Here is a 26,636-nt window from a genome sequence, read left to right on the forward strand (position 1 = left end):
AAATGATACTCAGAAGCTAGAGGGATACTTGCCCTAGATTCCTGCTGTAATAATCAATAAAAAGAGATGTACTTTCTGGAGGGCAAGTCATCAAGCATCCAAGAAGGCCCTTCTGAGTGACTGACTGACCACTGGCTTTTGAATCTGCAGTTCAGAATGTTATTCAAGGTCTGGCCAGCATTAGGAGAGAGAAGAAAGCTCATCACTGACGAGATTTGCTGGGCTTCTGGCTTTGCTGCTTCTACAGAAGATAAACAACAACTCATAATGTTGTGTTACTGTTGTTCAAAGAGCTGACAGAAACCCATGAGTTCTACAAAGTAAAATGAATGATGAAATTACATTCTCAGGCCATATTTCTGTATGATTTTCAAGGATCAGCCTATTCCAAACACCTCTTTCTGCTGCTACTAATTTTTGTGAGCCATCAAGCATGGGACCTGAATCCCAGGCTCCTGATTCTTGGGATGTAAAAGTTAATCAAAGGAGCATATTTTTTAAAACCTCATAAATCTAACAATAAAAAGACATATATTGGAAATAAAATCCAAGTTAAATAAACAGGGACAATATATTTCTATTATGTGAATGCACAGCGTATGAAACAAAGCAAACTCAATCATTTTTAAAAAGCCAAAAGTGTTCTTTACTGAGAAGGTAATTTGGGATTTTCACAGTGTTAAAAACACACCGACACCTGAGCTGCAAAGTTTACTGCAACTGATCGTGCCACTAACTTGCTATTTTAGAAATGAAGAATGTCTGACTGATAACAGAAAGAAAACAGTTTTAGCTCAGAACCCATCATGTACATAAGACTATCCAGAAAAACGGAAGAGACATAGTCCTTCATCAGGGTTGAACGACTTATCATCCTGAAGAATTCAAATATCTTTTTTTCTCAAAAAGACAGCATGAAACATGCTTGGACTCAGCTTCCCAATTAACAGCAAGCATTCTGCAAGTAAGCAACTCCTGTTATAATTTATCTTCATTTTCCTAGTGTGTCGTCTAATAAAATACCTACCAAAATTTGTATAAATATTTATAAAGTTAAAAATTTGCTTTCAATATTGCTCTTATTCTAGGAGCTAGCTTTTCCAAATACAGTGAGTTTGTTTTTTCATCATCAAGTACATTTACTTTCTCTGTGGTCAGCTGTTATAGAATTTGCCGGGTAGTCGGCAAAGACTCGAAAAATATCGAGGCTTATAAGACTTTGCCTTGATATTAAAATGACCTTTTTAACAATGCAACAGGATATGTCTCCTTATTGTAAAATATGTTATATTTTGGTGATGATTAATGCGATCCCTTAATCTAAGAATTTTGGCTCCAAAGAACAGATAAAGCACTTAAAAAAATACTTTAAACTAAAGATTCATTTATTCACTTCACACCTAGAATGTGCTTCTAATGGCACGTCGACTAGAAACATGGTAAAAAAAAGCACCTAGATATAAACGATGTAGGAAAAATGGAGATTTATATCTAAAATTTTTCAATCGACACCTGTCTTTACAAGCCAAAAGCCTATGTCCTGAACTGAAACACATATTAGGTGCATGAATCACCTAATCGTGATCGTCTTAAATGCTCATTACATGAGAAGCTCTCTGAATGGATACATTCGTAATACAACTGGCTGACAGTTCTTTGTGTGTGTATGTGATTATAGTAGCATTGTTGTAGTCACAATGGCTTAAAGATATAAATAAGGCAAAGAAAAATGTTACGTTTCTTACTTGCAATATCAGAGGATTGGATTTTTTGACCCAGGAGGAGTCTGTTGATCATACAAAGCAATTTCTTTCTACTTTTCAGTTTTATTGCTGAAGGAAGGAGGCAGATTAGACAGAGCACAGTGACTGACTAAGGTATTTGTATACCACTGCTTGGCAGCCTTCAACAGAAATATTTTTAATCAGAGGTATCTTATAAGGAGTAAAATTAATTTTCCTTTAATTTTCATTGAAGATTAGCAGATTGCTCCTAGAAAAAAAAGCACTTTTTGTTTATTTACCCCATATATGAACACTAGTTTTAATAAAATATGGAACAACCACAGGACCAACAACTAGAAGAAATGCAAACTGATGGTTTTGGTCAGCTTCCACTTAGATTTGGGATACACCTATTTTTATTAGCAAGAGTTAAAAACAAATCTGAGAAATATTTGTGTTTTCAGCTCCAGAAAAGGCTTTGACCTGGAGTGAATGTTCCTTTCAACTTCTACAGTATTTGCACTTTTAAGTTGAAAAAGTCCTTTGGACAAGAGTTAAGACAAAGCCTGTGATCTCCACACTGACACATATTCTTCTAATAATGTGTAGTATTTTCTTTCCTGAATAAATAATATCTGTAAACTGTGGTATGGGAATACAGTAATGTGTAGAGATGAGCACTGGCATCCACTTAAAAGCTGCTGCCTTTGAAATAGTCATATGAGACTGTTTTTCTTGACCATGATTAGAACTTGGATCTGCTTTTAGCCCTCAAATGTATCATGGTCAGATGCTAACAGGAAATCAGCAGGATAGAATTTGGGGCCTAATGTAATGAGCTCACCACATTCCTTTATCAGTGAATCTACTGTTACCTGCAGATTGTCTAAGATGATGCGGAGTGACTGAACTTGACGTCGGACTGCTCCAGAGAACCTTTCGTAAGTTGATGCATCATATTCACTCATCTGAATCTCCTTCAATCTAAAGCAAAGAACAAGGAGCTAAGAACAGTTTAGGAAACAAGCATATCATCAATTCATGCTTATAGATTACGTGTTTATTTACTTGATAACTGGGAAATTCATCCTGTAATAACCACACACAAGAGACAAAGAAGTGGGAGTCGCTTTTGTGAATTTTTGACAAGGCAGGTGATCACTGATGTCTACAGAGATTGCATCACATTAAAACTTATTAAGGTTACTAATCCTTTGTCTCTCTCCTAATCTGCTTTAATGTTTGGGAAGTAAATCAGATGTTCTGAAAACTGTGATCAAATTCTAAAGGTTTTATTGGCTCAGGTGTTATCTGTACATAAAAGGATCATGAGTGTTTATTCATTACTTCACCGCCGGAGTATTTTAAACACATCACAATTCATGCTTTAACACAAAGGTTAAGTAAAGACAACCTATAAAATCTGTCCTTGAAGACCTATAACTAGTAACTCTGTCTAAAGTACCTATCTCCGTATGTCATAAAACGATGAAACCTCGAAACAAAGATGTTTAAAATGAACATTAACAAAAATCTGTTTCCCCACAAAAAAAAAGTCTTGTCACTGAACACTATCTTGTCCAGAGGCCTAACAGAGAGTGCAACACCTGCATCATAAAAACAGATATGTGCTTTTCCTATAAACTGAGATGTGCCCACTTAAAATTCTGTGTCATTCTTCTCAACACTTTAGCTCAGCAAATACTCTCAAACTGGCGAAACTCACCACTGAAATGTAATTACAGAGGTCTACTGGTGAAGAACGAGCTGGAGGACAGGTGGATATGCTGGATATTCCATGACCCGGCACCGTGTCGCAAGACAGCAGTTGTGTATAGGGCCACCCCATCATCCGGCACGTGGCTGGGTTCAGTCTGAGCTAAAACACATTGGCCTGCCTGTGCACAGCTCATTTCAAACAAGCACTTTGTAACAGTATAACCTCACTCACACTGTTCTCAAAATACTGGTTTTTAAATGAGCTATAAATGTTCAGTAAAGTATGTATGGGTGAGTTACATTTCCAATGATGAGTTTTTTTGATACCATCACAACTTACTTGCCTGGAACATACACTATGCATAAGAATTGCTGTTCAGACTAGCCTTTAATGATAATATTAAAATCAAAAATCAAATCTTTGTTGTCTTTAGTACGACTCTGTCCTTTTCTATTTTGAATTTTGCACCGACATAGTCATTATAGCCAACTGCTACTCATTAGAGGCACAAAAAGATAATTTTCCATGATGTACACTTCATTTCATGGATCCTGCCAATGGAGTTCAGTATCTTCACATCGAGGAAGAAAACATTTTGTTTCAAATAAAAAAACTTGTTTTACTTTATTGGACTCTACATGAATCCACAGTGAAAGCTGGTTCAGAATACTGCATCTATGCAAGAGCGGTTGCTAAACTTGTTATAGTGAAACAGGGCAATTTAAAATGTTTTCCAGTAGAAGCACTATCTCGCCAGGAAAACAATCAATAGCTTTCATATTAAAATTCTCCCTTCCAGACAATCACATATAAACAAAGCACTGAAATCTGCAGTCCCCCTTATTTTTTTCTTTAGCTTAAGGGCTCCAACCTCCCTATTCTTAACTTTTATCTGTTAGCTCCCACAGCTATCCAAGAGGTACAGAATAATAATCCCAGTCAAACGTGGCTTCAGAATAGGCTACATTCACAGCTGGTACATGCCAGCTGAGGGGTTTTAGCAGGACATAATTGTTACCTCATGTACAGATACTCAGATTTTACAGGACGCAGCTGCACTGTTTCCACAACACGTACAGGTATCCGGGAACTTCCCCTAGCATGAATTTTGTAAATGACCATACAGGCAGGTAGGAACTCATTAAAGCATGCCATGTGTGTATATGTGCATACGCACAAAAAATATATGGTAACCAAGATCATAAATATCAATTGTTTCTATTATTAAGCAATTCATAACCAATTTTGAAGAATGAGGATGTAGAATGGGTTAAAAATAGTCCTCCCCACTTACCCCCAGGAAAAAAGACAAAACAAACTCTGCCTCCCCCCTGAAAACAAAGCCTTAAGTGACTATTTTTAATTTAAATTCCTGCATGTTGTTTGTGTAAATGAAATCACTATTAAAATGCATTGACATGATCTACACATTTTCCTGTCATTATTAATCACCGATGCTCTAATAGCAATATTAAATGCCCCCAGTCATTTAATAATAAAACAGGATTAGAAAATAAACCTGATCTGAATGAAATAGATAAATTGCTGTTTTTAAATACAGTGATTCATGTACAGCGTGTGCTCTATGCTTAACAGCATTATTATTTATATATCAGTTGAAGCAAATGGCAATTTCACCTGCTTCTCATAGCATCCTGATTTATGCCCTATTGAGAATCACTTTGTTAATAGCAACAAAATGTGAGCTGATTAAGCTGCTTCTAAATTTATTTGGTCTGATATTTTAATCTATGTCTAGTACTCCCTACTTTCAGACAGATACTCACATTGCAATATACCCTGGGCTAAAACATAAAACTCACTTGGTATGACTGTCAATACACTTCTATTTTAATGCAAAGCACCAGAGTTTGACTTCAGATTCCTTCAGAGAAATCTGAATCTCTGCACACAGTCCAGGAAATATATCAGTAACCATGCTGGGAAGGTCTGTGGTTTATGTAGAAGTCTCTGCTGAGCTCTAATAGTTCAAATCATCTCACTATTTGACTGCAGGTCTTCAAACAAAAGCAATTTGCTAGTAATGGCCCATTTTGAAAGATGCTTGTTACGTGATTAATTCCCAACAATTAATTCCCAATCTGGATTCATCATAATTCAAAGAAATTTTCACATGGTAGATCCCTTTTTAAAAAAGATAAATATTCACATCACTCTCCTTATTCACCTAGTTCTGTTTTATTCCACCAAATCACATAGTCATTTTAACAGTGTGGCTTAATTCAACAGAACAATCTATATGTCTTGCCCAAAACCAGTTAAACACATGCTAGTAAACTCTGTTAAATGATTGAATTATTCTGGGCAACAGAACTGAAAATAAAGACTTTCACATTACCTCTGTTTAAAGGCCTTTTCACCCATCTCTCGAGCAGCTCTCTTAACCTCCTCAGGAACCGCATCCTTTTCAGCTTGAGATATTTGGTAAACCTTGTGGCCAGCATCCAGTCGATATGGCCCACCTTTGCCACCTAACCCAGCAGTGTCTCTCCCACCTAACATGATTGATATAAAACATAATTAAGAATATGCGTTCAATAATGTACAAGAATGCATTTTCTTTAAAGCTTCTGTTGTCATATCCAGTTTTCCCAAAAATAAGACCTACCCCAAAAATAAGTCCTAGCATGATTTTTCATGATTTTTGAGGATGCTTGAAAAAGTAAGCCCTAATCCAAAAATAAGCCCTAGTTACAGTTCATTAAAAAAAGTAAATTTAAATAGTGTCCAGGCAGCTATACATGTAAAAAAGTAATACGTTTTGGAGAAAAAATTAATATAATATTTTTGGGGAAACAGGATATCTACAAATGTTCCAAAAAAATTGCCAACAGCTCCCAGTAGAAATATTTATTGCCAAAGATTTTCCAACCCAAACTTCTATCACAGTTAAGGAGAACTCCAATGGAATATTCATGTTTGTAGTCCCTTGAGACTGGATTCATGATGGTTTCCACCTTGTACAAAGGGCATTAGAGATCATACAAGCCTTGTACATATCCTCAATGCTCCTCGTCCTTAAAGCCATTCATTCAGACTCTTGTCTTCTCTCTAGAATTTGTTGGTTTACACTGTTCCCAAACCACTTTCTCCAGTGATCACTATCATGCCCTTTTACAATTTGGCGTGCCTCTTGCCTACACTACCAAATTTCTGCAGCAGAGGCATCTAAGAGAATGGCAAATGACTCAGCCTAGTTTCTCTGGCTGCAGTCTTCTGGATCTCTACATGGTCAATGAAAAGAAACAAATTGTATTTCAGTTTAAATTAGACAATGCATATACTTATTCTCACTGGCAATAAAGCGACCCTATATTAAGCAAAACAACTCTAAGCAGCGGGTGGCCTTGTATAAATCCTTCTTTGAGTGGCACAGTGTTTCCCCTAGACATCATTCTATAATGCATTAAATAAAAAAAAAAGAAGACAGACCTGTTCCACCAGCCCAAGTATTTCCACCAACATGTGGCATGTTGTCTGGATCCACTTTTCCATGTTTGGGGGAACTGACATCCAAACCACTGTCCCTCTGAATGGTTATCTGTAAAATATAGAGCTGTAAATCTCTCTTATACCAAGCAAAACTGCTCTAACAACTTAATAATAACATATAGGTCTGATGAAGAGCAGCAGGACTAGCATTAATTCAATAAATGCAAAATCCCACCTGATGAAGACAACAGGACAAAGCAGAGTAAAACAGGGCTCCTAAGTGGCACATTAAACCCAGGCCAGATCTAAGACTACTGTCCCATCTGAACCACTCGGTGCTCTGGTGAACCTGCTTTGGCAGGTGGGTTGGACTCGATGATCTACAGAGGTCCCTCCCAACCCCAACCATTCTGTGATTTCTGTGATTCAGACCTTATCCACACCGGAAAGTTGTTTACTGATAATCACCAATTTAACTCAAAATCCCCCTGTAGACAGGATCATCTGCAGATTGAATGCTTCTTGTATTATTGGCTGTATATCAGTTTACAAACTTCACACATACCCAACTTCAGTTCCATATTTGTTATTGATGGGCAGATCGATCTTCCTTTCATGAGCATGAACTAAAGAAACAACGTGCTCTTCCCTGAGACTCATCACAGAATCACACAGAATCATAGAATGTTAGGGATTGGAAGGGACCTCAAGAGATCATCTAGTCTAATCCCCCTGCTGGAGCAGGAACACTTAGATGAATTTACACAGGAATGTGTCCAGGTGGGTTTTGAATGTCTCCAGAACAGGAGACTCCACAACCTCCCTGGGCAGCCTGTTCTAGTGTTCTGTTACCCTTAATGAGAAGAAGTTTATTCTCAAATTTAAGTGGAACCTCTTGTGTTTCATTTTGAACCCATTACCCCTTGTCCTATCATTGGTTGTCACCGAGAAGAGCCTGGCTCCATCCTCCTGACACTCACCCTTTATATATTTGTAAACATTAATAAGGTCACCCCTCAGTCTCCTCTTCTCCAAGCTAAAGAGACCCAGCTCCCTCAGCCTTTCCTCATAAGGGAGATGCTCCACTCCCTTGATCATCTTTGTTGCTCGGCGCTGGATCCTCTCCAGCAGTTCCCTGTCCTTCTAGAACTGAGGGGCCCAGAACTGGACACAATATTCCAGATGTGGTCTCACCAGGGCAGAGTAGAGGGGAAGGAGAATCTCTCCCAACCTACTAACCACCCCTCTTCTAATACACCCCAGGATACCATTGGCCTTCCTGGCCACAAGGGTACAGTGCTGGCCCATGGTCATCCTGTTGTCAGAAACGTAATCAGTAAATGTCTACTTTAAAACACACGCTCACGTAATCCATAACTTCCCTGCTGTAACCGCAGAAGTCTACAGGGGTGAGTTTTCTACACCCCCGCGCTGACGGCACTTTCCCCATCAATTCACCCAACAGCTGTCAGATGGTCAGGGCTGAGTCACTGGAGGCTGGGGCTGGATTTAAGTGAGTGATTGAAGGTAAAAATACTCCTTCCCGTTACGAACTCTGAGTCATATAGCGAATCAGTGATTCACGTGTAAACTGTCCTTCAGCTACTAATTTTCTATAATTTAATGCCACTTTTTTTTCTTAAATGAATCTTAATGACAGAGAAGTAAAATTGATGTTTTAACCTCTACAAATTTACTTCTTTCTAATCTAACATAATACATTTAATTCTCTGATGAATTTATGCGCCCCAATAACTACAATTTATTGCCTTCTCAGAAGTTCACTGGCATCATCAGGGTTTTCACTGAGACTGTAGAGCAGTTTAATCCTTGAATTAACTGTCTTGCAGACTTAACTCCATGCTGACATGAATTCCATATGTGCTTTTGAACTGAAAACATGTGCTCTAACTACAGTGTCTTGGTAGCTATTCAAAACATCATTTGCTTTCTCTTTATGGAACTTATATTAATTCAAAAAGGTACAAAACATCCTCTGTGAACAATGTCATTAGTGTAAAATCAAGGTCTAATCTGATAAATTACATTAATTAAACATTTGTATAGGAAGGAAGAGACTTAACCACAACAGCATGTTACGCTTAGGTTTATATACTTTTTTTGGTGTAAGAGATTTCCGCCAAAATAAACGGTTATTTTTTGCATAACTGGTAGATTTCAAAACTATCAGAATCACAGGTCAACAAAAATTGCTGAGTTTAGTTTAAAATAAAACCATAAAACCAAAACAGTAGTGTCAGCCTCATGAATCAAAACAAAATACTATTCCGTAAAGAGAAACAATAAAAAGAAAGAAAATTTTTCACTTGTTCATCCTTCTGAGTTCTTAATAGAAAAATACTCAAAATTCTGCCAAAGGAAGCTCTAGGAGGCAAGCAAAGCCATAATCAGTGACTCAAATACCATGTTCTCTTTTTGTTGAGTTTTTCCATTCAAAAAATTCACTAAATATTTTGAAATACAACTATTGTTTCGATTTTGAGTGAAAAGTACTGTAGACAAAAGAGCTTTGTTGCTCACATGTATTTCTCACATATAATAAGTTGTCTGGGCCCAAGGCTGTTTAACATCTTCATAAGTGATCTGGATAATGGGATCAAGTGTAACGTAATGAAGTTTGCTAGTGACACTAAACTGAGTGGGGAAGTGGACACTTTGGAACGGAGAGCCGCCCTGCAGGATGACCTGCACAGGCTGGAAGAGTGGGCTAACGAGAACCTCATGAAGTTCAACAAGGACTAGTGTGAGGTCTTGCACATGGAAAAACACAGTACAGGAGTGCAGCACAGGCTGGGATCCACCCATCTGTGGAGCCGGTCTGTGGAAAGGGACCTGGGGGTCCTGGTGGACAACCAGCTCAATCTGAGTGAACAGTGTGCTGCTGTGGCAAAGAAAGCCAACGGGATGCTGGGCTGCGTCAGCAAGGGCATCACCAGAAGATATAAAGAAGTCATTATCCTGCTCTGCTCAACGCTTGTCAGGCCACATCTGGAATACTGTGTGCAGTTTTGATCTCCGCTGTACCAAAGAGATGTGGACAGGCAGGAGAGAATCCAGAGAAGTGTGACAAAGATAATCAAAGGACTGGGAAGCTGCCGTATGAGGAAAGGCTGAGAAAACTGGACTTATTCAGCCTTGAGAAAAGTAGGCTTAGGGGAGACCTCATCACCATGTTCCAGTATTTAAAGGGTGGCTACAAAGATGGAGACTCCCTTTTTACAAGGAGACACATGGAAAAGACAAGGAGTAATGGGTACAAGTTACTCCTGGGGAGATTCTGATTGGATGCAAGAGACAAATTTTTCACAATGATAACAACCAGCCATTGCAATAATCTCCCCAGGGAAGTGGTGGATTTCCCAACGCTGGACACTTTTAAGATTCAGGTGGACATGGCCATCTTCTCTAGACCATGCTTTTGCCAACAAAGCTTGGACCAGATGATCCTTGAGGTCCCTTCCAACCTGGTATTCTATGATTCTATGAATATTTCTAGTATCTATGCACTAGACAAGCTTCTAATATACAACCATTTTACAATACTGGTGATCTGATTAAAGCAGGTGTTCGTAACTTAGGAACACCACAGGGTTAACAGAAAATCTTTTATGTTGCTAATATAAAGATTCGTGACTTTTTGTTCTTAAAAGGACAGCAGCACATCCAACATCTGATTTCTACCACAACTTTGAAAAAAAATTGCATGGGAGAAAAAAAAAGAGACAAATGGTACAATTTACTGTAGCTTAAAAATGTGACCTCCTTACTATTTTTTATATAGAGTTAATAAGTAACTGGGTAAAATAATTGTTAATTTACGGATACTAGAATGGAACACCACCAGCAGATGTGTAAATGTCAGGCCAGAAAATGCAATGGTTTCATTCATTTACTTGTTTCTTAGGTGACATTTATGCATACAGAAGGTAGTAAAATTTTTCTACATCTGAATACTTTAACAACCCATCTTTATTAGCACTGGTTTGCTGGTGTAATTGCTTTTTAAATCTACCACAGGCTAGAAACTGTGTTAAATTAGCACACTGTAGAGCGCTGGATGTACTTTCCTGGTTTTTCTTTGAGCTCTTAGATAATTTCACTAGTGACTCCATGGAGATAGGGATGGGGAGGAGAAAAGCCTGTTAAGTCACTAATGTACATTCAAGGCATTTTACAACTAACAACTTCTCTCTGCTCTGAAGGCGCCTCTATAAAGTTTGACTAGCAAATATCTAGATCAGAACTGAAGATATATTTTAGGAAGAAGACAACAGTAAATCACTGAGGCTGAATGTGAAATCAGGAGAATGATGAGGAATAAAACGGAAGAGAAAACCTTTTGGACAATGATACTTCTTCAGCATGACAGATATAAAGAGATGGAGGAGCCATAGGTAAGTCACCTGAGGGCTGGAGGAATTATTGATGTTAGAAACTGTTGAAAGGTAGATTTAAGGGGGAGGATCCAAAACTGGATGTATTATGAACCTGGCAAACTGAAAGACAGTCAGTGGAAAAAATCTAGTTTATCTGGAGTGAGAAGGAAGACAATAATGACAAATACTGAAAGTAAAGAAAAAGCTCAAACAAATCTAAGAAATCCACAGTAAGTTTTCCAAGTTTGTCCGACTGAAATTTCTAAACCTATTGAGATTTATCTTACTATTGTGATGGCTATTTTCCAAATATATAAATAATTTGCTTTCTCAAAAGTTGACCTGCCCCCTCCTGAATACTTTCCTCTTGAATCTATATCAGGACTTGTATCAACTGTTTCTTTCAGCAAAAGTTTTGACTAAGCATCTCTTTTTGAGAGAAATCTGTGCTCTTTCTAGCTATACATGCACTGAAAGGCGCTATTCATTAGTGCATTACTGTGAAGATTCCATACTGCCTGGTGTGCATGTTACAGCTCTGTAAAACAACAGATGAATTCAATCTAGTAGCCCTGAGTTTCAGCTATGAGGTATGGGACAGAGTAGAATAGCCAGAAAAATGGTGAAATTTTCCTTCTGAGACTTCCTTTTGATTTCCAAAACACTCATGGCACGCATATGTCAGTTGTGCATTACGTAAACCTGTTTATACATATTGGTGATTCATGATCAGGGCACAAAAGCCCTTTTCCACTGCCTGTTCGGGAAAGTTCTCACCACACAAGACGCGCATCTGCCACCCTCTGCTGGGATCCATGTGATTCTTATTTTATTCTCTATAAAGTCCAAATTCACAGTAATCATCAGTGATCTTAGTCCCTGGTTTACATTCTGTTCTTTTCTTTGACTGTATTATTATACGTTCTCAGGCACTTACACCAATGGGTGGAGGATCTGCAGGTCTTCCAAAGTCAACGAAGCAAGCAAACAAGAATTTTTTGCCAGAAGAATATGAAGACTGCAGGTCAGAAAGATGCTAAAGGACTATGTTAGTCTGAAGAGGCAATGGTATAAATGAAGTGCTTGAGAGAAAAGGAAACCAACAAACAACAGAAAATACCAAGACTTGTTAATGCTTTGACTTGATTTTCTGGTCTTGCCTCTTATAGAATCCCAGAACGGTTGGGGTTGGAAGGCACCTCTGGAGATCATCTAGTTCAACCCCCAACAGATCCATTCACTCTAGACAGCAAGGGCAGCCAGGTAGGAACAGAACTAAACACTCATTTTATGCTCAGTGAAAGATGCTGGTCTCTGAAAAACTTGCTCTATGGCAGTTGCTTCTGAGATATATGAAAGGACATCAAGACTGTTTTACATTACTTCAATTATATTTTTTTTTCTGACAACACTGGGATTCTAAGAGCCAACTGAATAAGGGAAACCGATACAAACACATGTTGTTTGGAAACTAAATGATCTTATTGTCTTTCATACAGTAATGTAAAGAAGATAAAGAGGCTCAGAGAAGCCAGTTACATGATTCAATGCACTCAACAATACAATGAAACCAGGTGTTTCACATCTGTGTCATATTTATGCCAAACAGCTACTAAATGCATGTCAACAGGGGCCACTCTGAAGATGAGTCAAAGGCTGGTAGTTTTGTCTGGACTTCAGCTGCTCAGGGAAACTGTGGTAAGGGAACATCAAATTGTGCAGTAACCAAATGTTAACCACTTTTGGAAGGAAATCTAGAAACACATTCATGCCACTTAAGTCACTGCAGGATTGAATGCTATTGAATTCTGACATTAAATCATCTAATTTAATAAAAATAACCCCTAGAGAGTAAGGAGGCATTGGCATACATCATATTTTGATACTTTTATCATTCCTCAGTAAAATTGTTGAAAAATGTGAATTACATGAATATAAACCCTCTACAAGTACTATAAAGTTAAAATATTGATGTTTTCTTAATTAGCTTGTTTTCTTTATTAGCACTGTGGACAAAGATTGGGTGTGTATCAGATCATCATTGCAGGAAAAGAAGTGAAAACATCTTAGACTTTTATCCTACAGGTGATTTGGGAGATGTCAATTTCTTCATCAAAATCAGTGAAAAATCTTTTCTCACAACCACGCTCTGTTACATAGTAAAACTGACTTTGGCTGTAACAAAACATGACTATTCTCCAGCTGAAAAAGGCATCAAATGATCCATCTCACAGTGGCACAAAGGATTAAGAAATATATTCCACTGAATGCATTTGAGCAATCTGCAAAAGACTGATTTTTCCCTGAAAGAAAATCTTTGTTTTCTCTTATCCCCATCCTCTTGCCCACCACCCCAACCTTAAAACCTCAGTATTACCTAAGGCTGCATTTAACAGGTCACAAATACTAACACATCCTTTCCTCCAACACATCCTTTATCAGCAGCATGAGTATACATGTTATTTTCTCAAAGAGTATACAAAAATTCCACATCAGGCAAATGAAAGGCTAATTTGCCTGTTCCATGGTGGTTTTACATTCTGTTATAAACCTGATTCTACCAAAGACAGAAAGAAAACATTTTATAATCTATTTATACAAACTAGTAAAAGGAAAAAATAGGAAAAAAAAAAATCTAATGGTTTCTTTTAATTTTACTTGTACTGTATTATGTGCAGTTTTCTACGTACTAAAAATTAATAGCACAATTTCTAACCACATCAACAGCACAAAATTGAGCCCACAACTAATTTTTTTCCACAGAAAGGAATATTCAGTATTAGGTAAGACAATAATAATGTATGAAATTCTCGTTTCTTCTATTGTATCCTGAAATGAAAAAACATTAGTCGCACTGCAGTATAAAACATTTGATAGGTTTTCTTCATTCATTTGGCTTCATTTTGATTTTCTGTCTTGTCTGTGAAACTTTGCAAGAATTGGAAATGAACTAATGAAGCTTCATGTATTATCTGACTCCTGTGAACATTTCCCTCTGAAAGTAGCTTTTCAAATTCATACAGGCATTAAACTTCTGTCTCAAATAGCAAAACTAATCAAAGCATCACAGCTTTAACAGGATTTTAGAAAAGTGAATTTGAGTGGGGAGAGAGGTAGAGATTTGGAGAGAAACACATAAAAATGGGTATCTGGCTCGCAAATGAAGTTTTTATACACCAGCTAAACCCCCACTATGTTAAATGCAGTCATTGCTGCTGTGGGTCTTGCTTTGAATTAAGTGCTGTTACTCGAAGAACTGACTCAGAAACTCTGAAGTAGTAGATGCATTAGAGCCTTTTGTCCACGAATATGCACTCTGTGGCTTAAAAGCTGGATAAACTAAATGAAGTAATGAAAGAACATCACACATTTGTTTCCATCTATCAGGTCCTCTGCTATGGTAACACCTGTGTACATTCTGTTTTCCTCTGTCATTATTAAAAATTGCCTAGTCAATTCTTTTCACCTGAAAGATGTGAGGTCATCATCTTTTTAGTTTGCTAATCTACAGACAGACAGACCATGTCTAGCTTGGTTATTAGTCATGACTACTTCACATCTTCTAATATCAATTAACTCAGAAAACACTGAATTTGGTTTCTTCTGGAGTACCCTGAATAATCAACAGCTAGAAAGATGGGATAAATCAACACATTATGATGATTTGCAATAGTCTGGACAGAAAACCACAGGGACATTGCATAGTCAAAAGAAAGCTGAAAAAACATTACACGTGGAAGCAGAAAAGCCTTATTTTCTATAGACGTAGGACCTTGCCAAAACAGTTGTTAAAAAGCAGAGATGGAAGTTATTAAAGATCAACTATGTTGTTCTGTTTTCTGAAGGAAAGATTCCTACATTTAGGACTACTGTAACAGATTGGATGATTTAAATTTCCAATACATTTGTCCTTTCCCTAATCAGGGATCAACTTTCATTTCATAAGGGCAGAATTATTAGCATGCATTTATCTTGCTGGGACAGGAGGATCTCACCGGTGCCAGGAGCTCCAGTCTTTACGTCACCTGTGTGCATTGCGGCAGACTTCTTGAGATCCGAAAGACGGTGTGTGGAGGTTATTACATTTTCTCCCATGAGAATCGTGGGCTTTCACAGGAAGGTCAGAGGAAGAAAGAGGAACTTTGTGCTGGATCAGCCCCCCCTAACAGAAAGTTAAGTTTATTTCCACTCCTGCCCTTTGTCTGTCTGTTCTAATTAGACTGGGAGACCTTTAGGAAAGGGAATGTATTTTAGCTGTATTAGTATAGTGTTTCCAAAAAAGGCCTCATTTCAGCTGAGGACATTAATATGAGAAAAGGTATTTGACAGAGAACCGATGCTCTTTATCTGAGTTGCTTTACCCAGCAGTGACTTTCAGAGATGTGAACTTACCAAGCTCTGCGGGTTCATGGCTTTCTAGTTTTAGGCTCCCCCATGCTTGGAGAGATGCTTTGTTTCAAGGGGACATACATGTCTGGTATTCCTTGCTTGGCTAAAATGAATCACGCAGTCCACGAAAAGTTCACAGACCTAAACTGTGTATTTGGGGGTCTCAGAACTGCAAACACTATCAAACTATACCTTGTAATCCATCTACGGACCAGATAACTCTGTAATCTGCAGATTTTTCAGGATCCCGTGCAGGACTGCAGAATGCCATGATAACAATATTCCAAACTTACAACAACTCTCCACTGCATATACTTTCATAATTTACGGGGTTTGCACCGCCAAAATTTAAGGGATGAGCAAAATCACTGTTATTAGCTCACCGGTGCCCTCATGTGGTCAAAAAGCTACTTGGTCTGAAACAGAAAAGGCAGAACCAGAGGTGGTGGGAAGGACTGGCCACTCTGGCTTTTTTCGTGAATCAAGAAGTGCAGCTTTGCCCAGTTCGGTCTTAATATCAGGGAAAGGCTGGATTGTTGTTAAAATGTTATAAAGTAAACTTCACTTTTAAAAAAGAAAAAAAAAAAAATCATTGGTATAGGTTAAAGTAGATCCTGAGCAGTAAATACAAACAAGTTGGGATCACTGAAACTCATGAATCAATTATTCTCCAGATAGGCATCCAATGTAGAAAATAAATTGCATCAGATTAACTTGCATTACCCTAAATTTTCAAGTGCAAACTGAAACTTCAGAAAAATATAAAGAAAAGAAGAGTGCATTCAATTAAAAAAAAAAAAAAGGTAATTCACTTTAAGGGTGAATAATTCATGCAGAGTTCTGCATGATTAGTTGAGAGGAACACAAACAGAATAAATGAGAAGGATGAGAATAAGATGATCATCACCCAAAGATGGCAGAGAATCAAAAAACTACAGATTTGGTCTCAACCCAAATAACAGAAGAGGCATGGTGGAAACCCCATCCATTTCTAAGAATCCATTTCCTTAAATCCGTAAATAACACCTTGCGCACTGATGACAAGGTTGGGGGTGTGGAGCCGCTGCGGGCAGTGGTGTCTGCAGAGCCACACATGGCAGGACAAACACCAGCGTCTCCTGCCAGGTGAGCTCTTCAGGCTCTCCTGGTTACAACGGAAGCTCCCACACTCAGCTCAGCAGCAGACACTGAAATGCCCGCGGGGCTGCAGCTGGACTCTGCTCCTTCTCCTTGTTGTTGCTCTTCAATATTTCCAAGCAGAGCTGCAGCAATGTGCCTGAGCTGCTTGTGTGCAGGTACATGCAAACGTTTAAAGCAATGAAACTGAACTGCTTTTGCCCATAAAAACCAAGCGTTATTTATTAAGTATAATATACCTGCTGCGTATTTATTTTCTTTTTGTCTAACACAGTCTCAAAAAAGGCAGGCTAAAGGGTGTAGTTGACCATGACCTTCTCTGAGAGGTAAATGTTTAACTCCTGATACTCCACCAAGGCTCATGGAAGGCTGTGCGGTGCTTAGTGAGCACAGGTTTAGGTAAAACATTTTAAGGAAGAGGAGACCCTGTGTAAACAAGCTGAGATTTTTAAAAGAGAGTTGGATCAGCGAACTCCCATGAGGTAGTTGAACTTGAAGCATGTTTTCAAAGGCTTTAGCCATTAATAAACCAAGGCATAACTGCTGGAAAGTAAAACATAGACATTCATTCCATATAAATGAGAGCCATCTTTTTGTTATTCATGTTTTATTTCCACAAAAACTCTACAGATAATTCCCCAAACCTCTAAGGAAAGCACCTACATCATATTATGAAAACTCAAAGGCAGCTACACAACATTTCTTTTGTTCTGTAATAGCCCTATGAGGGAATGAAAGAAACAAATCTAACAGCTCTACCAAAAACATCAGCTATAATTAATGCAGGACTAAAAAGCACTGCCACATTATCAGCTACCTTCCTCTTGCCCTTGTTCTGGCCAAACAATGGAGAAGTCAAATTGCAAAGATATTGTAAATAACCATGATACTATTTTTTTTCCTTCCAATTTTTAAAAATTCCTCTGTAGCTACTATTTTACTAGACAATATTTGGTACACTGCATCATCCTGCATTCCTGATGTATTTAATGATGATTGCTCTGAACCTCTCGCTGTTTTATCAGAGCCCAGTCCAATGATGTCCACTCCCCTCCATTCTAGGAGATGAAAATGTGTTGGGGGAAAGGAAGCTGTAAATGCATCCACAGAAAACCTCTTATTTCCTGAGTCTGGGTAGGTGCCTCAGCTATATTCTCACTGTGTATCAGGCATACACCAGCTAAGATAACTGCTCAGGTACAAAAGCCAGACAAGAGGCAGGACTTGTGCCAACAGGTCTCTTAAACAGCCAACGACACACAAGGACCTGGCAATAGGAGGGAGAAGGACTGGTTCATTCCTCATGGCCAAGAATATGTGTAACACAGGGATCCCGAGATCTTTTGTCTAAATTGCTCTAAAATCTCTTCCTCTAAATCCACTTCAAATTCTTCAGTCCCTGAGGGACTGGGTACCTGCAAAGTTATGGCCATCTGAGGTAATTCTAATTCAAGAAAGTCAATCTGGGAAAAAACGTGAACTTCTGGGTGCACGTGTGTGTATCAACATGTGTCTACGTGTGTGCACATACGCAAATATACGCAGTATAGGTTGGGAAATTACATATTAGAGAGCAGTGTAGGGGAAAGGGTCCTGGGGGTCCTGGTGGACAACAGGAGGACCATGAGTCAGCACTGTGCCCTTGTGGCCAGGAAGGCCAATGGCATCCTGGGGTGTATTAGAAGGGGAGTGGTTAGTAGATCAAGAGAGGTTCTCCTTCCCCTCTACTCTGCCCTGGTGAGACCACATCTGGAATATTGTGTCCAGTTCTAGGCCCCTCAGTTCCAGAAGGACAGGGAACTGCTGGAGAGAGTCCAGCGCAGGGCAACGAAGATGATGAAGGGAGTGGAGCATCTCCCTTATGAGGAAAGCTTGAGGGAGCTGGGTCTCTTTAGCTTGGAGGAGACTGAGGGGTGACCTTATTAATGTTTACAAATATATAAAGGGTGAGTGCCATGAGGATGGAACCAGGCTCTTCTCAGTGGCAAACAATGATAGGACAAGGGGTAATGGGATCAAGCTGGAACACAAGAGGTTCCACTTAAATTTGAGAAAAAAACTTCTTCTCAGTGAGGGTGCCAGAACACTGGAACAGGCTGCCCAGGGGGGTTGTGGAGTCTCCTTCTCTGGAGACATTCAAAACCCACCTGGACATGTTCCTGTGCGACCTCACCTAGGGGTTCCTGCTCCAGCAGGGGGATTGGGCTAGATGATCTTTTGAGGTCCCTTCCAATCCCAAACATACTGTGATACTGTGAAATACATATGTATGTGAATATATACATGCATACAACTACATATGTACACCACTCCACCTAATTTAACATGATTCCATTTCTTCTAATTTCAACAATTAAATTGACATTTTTTGCATAATGATTACTTTAAAAATGTACTCAACTTTGAGACAAGTTCAACATAGGCTTTACCTGAAGTCTAGGTAGGATAGGAACACATTTTAAATATATTTCTAAGGATGGACCTGGCATACCATAATAGCTACTTAGCATTTCCTTTTGTCCTCATCAGATCCTAAGGTTAACTGATGGATTGCAGAAGAAAATATGAATGCTGGAAACTATTCCTGAGTTTTGCTGAACTCATCAAAACGCTGTTTTTAGCCAAGAGCCCTTGCATCATGGATGATCTGAGCAGATAAGACACACAAAAAAACCCACTCTTAATTTTTTTAGCTATTGGTGATGAACACATATACATTGCTCTTTTATGTTACTGACATGAATCATATGTCCATGTCTTCTAGCTGTTCACAGGACACAGAATAACTTATGTGCTCTGTTATCATTTTTGAGTGCTGCTGTAAGACCATGAAGACAGCCATTTACATCTAAAAACGTACCTGTTTATTGCATTTCTTGAACTTTGCTGAATATGTCTCTACTCATCTCAGCTAAGCCTGTTTCAACCTTGAGCTATAGAGCTGACAGTTGTTTTCTTAGGTGTCTGCACTGCTTTTATATGCAATTTTTTGCCCAATTTAAGGTGTGTTCGCACTGATTGCAGGATTCAGGGACAATGAGGCTACTCAGCTTGGCAGCACAGGTACAAAGTATGCTTACATATCCTTATGGGTATGTAGTGCATTTATCCCACCTCTGACACTGCAGTGTAGACACCCAGCATGCACTTGAACAAGTGACCTGCCTTCCTGATGTCTCAGTTCCCTCCTCTGGAAAACAACGATAACGCAAACTGGCTCCACATGTTGCAATAATCACATATTTAAATGTTTAGGGTTGTCTAAAGGGAAACAGTTATGGATGGATGAAGTAATTTTTTTCCACTTCTCCATGTAGCTAGTTACAATGATTCATGCTTTGTGGAAACACTAGATCAGTGAAATGTTAACTAGTCACAGCAGAAACCAAAAGAATATGCCTCTAGCGCTAGTAGGCAAAGGATTCACAATTTAGGATAAAAGCATTCATTTTTGACAGAAAACTATTATCTCAGTTCACCAGGGCAGAAGATCTTGAATGAAATCTCCCAAAACCTTAACCTAAAGCCTGTTCTGTTCTTACATACATTTAATTGATGTCTCCTGTGTGTGCCAAGGCCCAAAACATACCCAAAATAAATCCAAGTCATGCTGAATTGTGCACCTCTAGGACATCTTCTAACAGAATGAACCTGGGCCAGTACTCCATGAATTTCTACACACTACTGCAGAACTGTCCCCAGTGCATTTGTCGTTCACACCACTGGTGAGAGGTGAACAAAGATTTTTTTTTTTCTCATTCAAGTGTTGTTCTAGATTCATTCCACCCTCTCAGTTTTGTGAGACTGTGAACTCTAACGTGACTTAACTGTTCAGTTGGCTTTTTGCTAGAGAACAGACAGATCGGGTCAAGTCACAAAAGCAAACTGGGGTTAAAAAAGAAGGGAGAGAATATCTCCAGGCTGCTTCTTGTCTCTGGAAGGGCCTGGTTTCATATTATGGAATTGCCCAAATAAAGGTCTGCCCCCAACAGGTGGACTATTACTAACAGACACTATGTGAGTGGTCTTCAGTGACATGGGCTGCCCAAATGTTTTGAGCTGTTGATTCAGTGAGTAGAAACTTGCCAGGAGCAGGTGTCCATGTCTGTCTTACACATTCCTTTGGACTGACCCACATACAAACAAGTACATGATTTTTTAAGCTCAGTGTTGTCCATCATTCTTGAGATTAGAATGCTGAGATGATGGAGGCATTTTATTATTCAGGTTCTACACAGGGCATGTTCTTGCTCATGGGTGAGCATAGGTGTAATTTTCCTACGTGAAGAAGAAGAAACTTACGATAGATGAGCTATCAATGCCAAATAATTTAGTTTTAAACAGTTGGTATTAGCAAGGCTGGTGCCCACTCAATTCACATTTGTTGTATCTCTCCTCTGTTCAGTCTTACAGTATGTGATCTTGACATGATATTGGCTGAATCTGGGTCATTTAAGAAACCCATCTGAGCTCTTATAGCAGATACAAACTGAGCTACAGAGTTCAGTTTTTTAAGTTTCTGAGGAAAAGACACACTATACAGAACTCCTAGGTAGAGTGGGTGTCTATCGTAGGCCAAAGAGATGTAAGCAATAACCACCCTTGAAGAAGCAGTGTCCTGTAGAACAGGTAGGCCTTGAGCTTTAAGATCTGGGACCTACCAGGAGAGTGAGACCCTGTTTTAGGATTACATCAGAAAGATGGGAAAATGGAAAGAAGCCTTTTTTTTTTTTGCTTGTTAACTATTCATTTAGATGAAAGTAGGATTTCATTTCCAACTAAGGACCTTAATGTTTATGAGGAAGGCTTGCTATACTGAAAATGAGAGAGAAGAGTCCATAGGAAGTCAAAAGAGTTGCAACTACTTAACTCCTTAGGCCTTTATATATAGCTACAAACACGTTACTGCATCTACTGCAGGTTTCACACATGCATCAAACAACACAGATACCAAAAAAAAAAAACCACCAAAAGAAACCCCGAAGAAATCTCAGATTACAACAATGTTTGGGGTTTGGGTTTTTTTTGATCAATCAGACCACTTCTTTGGAAAATCTTGGTGCCAGACTATCCTAGGCAGTGGGATGTCATTTTGCATGGCAAGTTTGCTGCAGAGATTTCAGGTGCCTACAGGGCATGATGCTTTACTATCTATTGAAATACATTTAAATGATGCACCTTTTAATTATTTTTATGTAAGCATTTTAGTCTTCCTAAGTAAGACATAATAGTAAACCATACTTACTGAAAACCAACAGCCCTACTATATCAGAATGTAATTGGTGTTTTTTTCTATTTAATTTTTATCATAAGCCTTTGATGCAAAAAGTAACACAAACTTATCAATGTCTGCCAATTGCCACGAAACTTTCAAGGCAAGATTTGAAAAATGAATTGCCTTACAAAATATTTTGAGATATTTCACAATGAAGTGACCTTGTTCCTAGAAACACCAAACAGTGAAAAAGTTCAATAATTTTTGGATTTCAGGTAGTGTTCACGACTTTAGAAAATATATTTTTTGTTTAAATATAATATTGTAGGCACTCCAATTTAATCATTTTAGAACACTGTACTCATATTTTCAGTTTTAAAGTTCAATACATGGTGAAAATTTCTGACTTGCCTATATAAATACAAACTTATGTAAACATAAACCATAATTCGAGAAACTATTTTTGTAGCCTCAGTACTTGAGCAGTTTGAACTCTGCTGAGTGTATCAACAATAGCAAACAAATGTTGACTATTTTGAAGATTGCCATGACATTATACCAAGGGAGTCTGATCATAAGTGGAACAGCTGTTTGTTTTCGTCTGTTTCATTGCTTATCTACATCCAACCTGTTTCTGAGATCTAATGTGCTTGTGAAAGCAAAAATGTAGCCCTAGAAGACAGTTCCACAAGTTCCAGCTGAAGCCTGGCTGAAGGTTTGTTTCCACTTCTTTGAATCTATATTTATATTGAAAGCCCTCTAATTCTTTTTCTCTCTCAAAAGTCAGGAAGCTTGAGAGAGATTCTGTGTGTTTTTGCAGAACAGTGGTTCCCAACCACCTAGACAGGTCTCATGTTGGTCTATGCACATCACCATGAAGGGCCAAGAAGCTTTGCAGGATGCATCAGTGGCAGCTTTTAGGGAAATTTTTTTAGGGAAACTAGGGGTGGGTCTGGAATGAATTCCAGTGATATGTAGAACACTGATGATTTTCTTAAGTGAGCTTCTGCTACAGGATGATTGGCAATGATGGGTAGAGTCAAGGAATTACAGATGCCTCATTAGACTCCAAGATCCTTAACACAGGTGTGACCATGAAACATCACATAAAATAAGCTGATTTTCATACACTTGAATGAAGAGATCAATGCGTGGCTCCAAAGTACCTCAAATTCTATAAAAACAGGTATCAGGAAATATTTAACTGCAACTGTCTTTGTATTTGTCTCTAGAACAGGAAACACTGGAGTTCTTCCTATGCTTACCTTACATGGGGAATCTACATGAGTATGTCTTCAAACTAACTTTTCATTTCCAGAAATGAATGCCTTAATAAATACTGCTTTTATATCTAGTCCATTGAAAAGTTAAGTATGAAAGGTGAAGGCCTTAGTCTCCAAATAGCAAAGAATAAGGTTTACACAAGAACTACATATCTATTATCTTATTGGAGATGTACATAAAAGAAAATATTTAATTCACTGCTTACTGTTCTGTAATGCCTTTGTAAACAAAGTTTCTTAGGTACCATTATCTTTCCATCTAAAGTATGTAAAATAGAGAAACAGAAGTTAGTGACAATCACACAAGTCTGAAGATCCTGCAGGAGGCTTAGTTTCAGTCCTTCAGCTCAAATCAAACAGTATTCCATTTGTGAGTTCTGACAAACCACTGGCTTGAGCTCTACACCCCACGTTCACAGAGGAAAGAAAGACACTACAAAGCCTTTACCTTGGAATGTGTCTACTAATTAGAGAGGCAGGCTGTCAGGAGAGAGGAATTCTACAACACATCTCAAAAACTGCTTTCCGACTGTAGGAAAACTTCTTAGCCTTTAAAAAAAATGGTTATTTGACATTACTAGTTAAAAGACTTAAAATTTTCTGATGATGTTGTACTTTCCAAGCCAGTGTTCTCTAATATTTAGTTGGCTAATACTGTTGAGTAAAATCACAAGTTAACCAAAAAAAAAAAAGAAAAAACAAAGGACAAACAACTATTAAAGCTAGTAAAACTCTTAACTGTTCCTCCTGCCTCCTTTTGTTTCTACTACTCAACTTGATCAGTATATTAAATTGGGCTGGTCTAAACCAACTGTATCTGACCATAAGATGGTGCTAGTGCTACTGCATCAGTAATAAAAATGGCACTGGCAAAGCAACAGGCATCCACACCAATGTACCACCGGGTAACACTTTCCTTTTCTCATGACTGTCATGAAAGGCATTTGCTGAGGTCCAGTAAGAAGAACACATCAGTTCTTGCACAAGTTTCTGTAATTGCAGAACATCTTGTAGAAAGGGAGCTCAGAGTGGGAAAAGAAAGTGAAAGAAGAGCTATACTTTTGGCCTAATAAACCTTATGCACACTTGAGATACCTGGACACCTTGTGAACAAAAATACAGCGATCTGAATACAAAAGACTCATCCTGTTTTCCCATTCTAATGCACTGTGAAAATGGTTACAGAAATACATAAAACATAATTGGAATGGCAGAGAGAGACAGGATGTTCCCAGTCAAAAGTAAGGAAGTCCTAAAACACACTAGTTCTTTTTCCAAGTAAAGTGATACCTTTTCTGATCACTAACAGAAATTAAAGATGCAGCTGAACAGTCCTGAATTTTCCCTCTGTGTCACAATGGGGATGATACATATTAGCCCATACATTAAGACGTGTATACGTACATACACACACACACAGCATACATGTATATGCCGTATATTTTCAACATTTACCGAAACATTCCACACGAGAACGTGACTGTATGGAGATGCAGATAACTCTGCTCAGCTGGGGGAATTTCCAAAATTAGTCAAAGCCACTACTGAGAACTCCAGGTATCTTCCACCTAGGTTTCATGTTTCTTTTCTAAAGTATAAACACAATATTTTCTTCCAAGTATTTGAAGTCTGGAAAAGCATACGCTCTCCTTAAAAAATTAATTTCATTATTCCACATTTTGAAAGTTGAAGTTAAAAATCAGTAGGAGATAAAGAATTGGTTTGCATTTAAATGTACTGGAATTTGGCAAAAATACAAACACTGCAAGACAAAGAGTCTGTCAGTAACCATAATTATAAAGGTCACAAATCAGCTTTTTAATTAATCTATTTTATCTTTTTTTCAGTGAAGATGTCTATTCAGTTTTTCTCGCAGGCTTATTTCCAGTTCACAGGGGTTTTTCCCTCGACCCCACTCCCAGCTGAAAACTCCTTTGCAGCTCATTTTCTTAAACACTTTTCTCTTCAGCTTTGTGAATCCCTACCTGCACTGGGCGACCGTCTTCTTGGCCGATCATGTTCCTCCAGTCCTGCAGTGACCGCTGGAGGCTGTCCAGCCCGGTCTCCCAGAGCCTCACACCGCCTCCCATGTCCACCGTAACCAAACCCACTTTGCCGAGCGGTGCCAACAGGGCATCGGCGTCCGAGATCTTAGAGAGCCAAGATGTGTAAGGAGAGAGAGACTGTGATCTGAAAAACAAGAATTAATGTGATTTTTCTTGAAGTTGCAATTCAAAAGAGAACTAGTGTTTCTATAGTTAAGGAGGCAATTAAATGCAATTACATCCTCATTCCATAAGAGACTCTAACTAAGCCCTGCAGATCCACTATTTTATATCTGAAACATTCCACCTGCTGGAAGTGGCTATGATCAAAATATACTTGTCAGTATAAAAAGCAGTATAAAAGACCAGGCTGAAAGGGGAAGTGTTGCCTAACCCACTGCTATATCTCATCTATTTGAAGAAAATAAGTCTTCACAAAAAACTATGACGAATATGAAAAATTTAAAAATGTGTTCTAGAAAAATACAAAACTAAAAAAAAAAAAGAGAGAGCGAGAACATGACCTGGGCACTGAGGAAAATACCTTTCCATCCACTTAAAAGAACACATTTAATAAGAAAATGAAGATTTAAACGCTCATTTAAAGATGGCACAGCTCTGTGCACAGAGAATCTTAGCCCTGTTTTAAACAGCCAACTTGCAGACAAAAAATTACTGCTGAAACAGAGAGCCTAATAGCTACAGAATATGACGGGAAATTTAGATAGCGTAGGAAAGATTCTTTGCATTTTTTTCAGTACTGTTAATGACATGTATAATGACTTTGCAGCTTGCACTAATACTACAATTAATAATCTTCAAAGACAGAAGCAGCAGTAACACATATATTTGTACCTAAGACTGAAATCTCCATGTACTAACTGAAGAAGAGTTAAATAGCTTAAATCTTCATACTAGGTTAAAGGTGATGATGTTGAAGATTGGCTTTGTAATTCTTGTGATTTCATATAAAATCCTAGTGTAAAATAATGTGTGGTTCACTACTATGTTAATGTCTTAAATTTTTCAATGACTGTGTAAGATATAGGCCAATGGATCAATTATAAAACAGTGAACAGACCCAAATTAATTCTCCATTAATTCAAAAATTCCATAGAATATTAATGAAGCATAACTAATTTAAACGAGAATCAATTACTATTGCTGAAACCAAAATCAAATGGATAGAGTTAAAAAAAAGCCCTATAAAATTTCTGATGTATGGGTTTCATTCATGTACTATTTAAACATCCAAAGTTGAGAGACTGTGTAC

At 38.3% G+C, this 26,636-nt stretch overlaps 1 protein-coding gene across 1 annotated transcript in view; it reads right to left on the bottom strand.

Annotated features, from left to right (window-relative positions):
• Positions 1-26,636, bottom strand: part of VWA8 (von Willebrand factor A domain containing 8) — a gene marked incomplete at both ends in the record, with an annotated part of 186,826 nt that overhangs the window by 18,359 nt on the left and 141,831 nt on the right. The window contains 4 exons of the mRNA XM_080349876.1: positions 2,600-2,708; positions 5,804-5,960; positions 6,898-7,006; positions 25,304-25,508. Of these exons, the coding sequence (XP_080206002.1) occupies positions 2,600-2,708; positions 5,804-5,960; positions 6,898-7,006; positions 25,304-25,508 (580 nt within the window). The remainder of the gene's footprint in view (positions 1-2,599; positions 2,709-5,803; positions 5,961-6,897; positions 7,007-25,303; positions 25,509-26,636) is intronic.

The sequence above is a fragment of the Nesoenas mayeri genome (genome assembly GCF_963082525.1).
Source record: "Nesoenas mayeri genome assembly, chromosome: 1".
NCBI classification, from domain to species: domain Eukaryota; kingdom Metazoa; phylum Chordata; class Aves; order Columbiformes; family Columbidae; genus Nesoenas; species Nesoenas mayeri.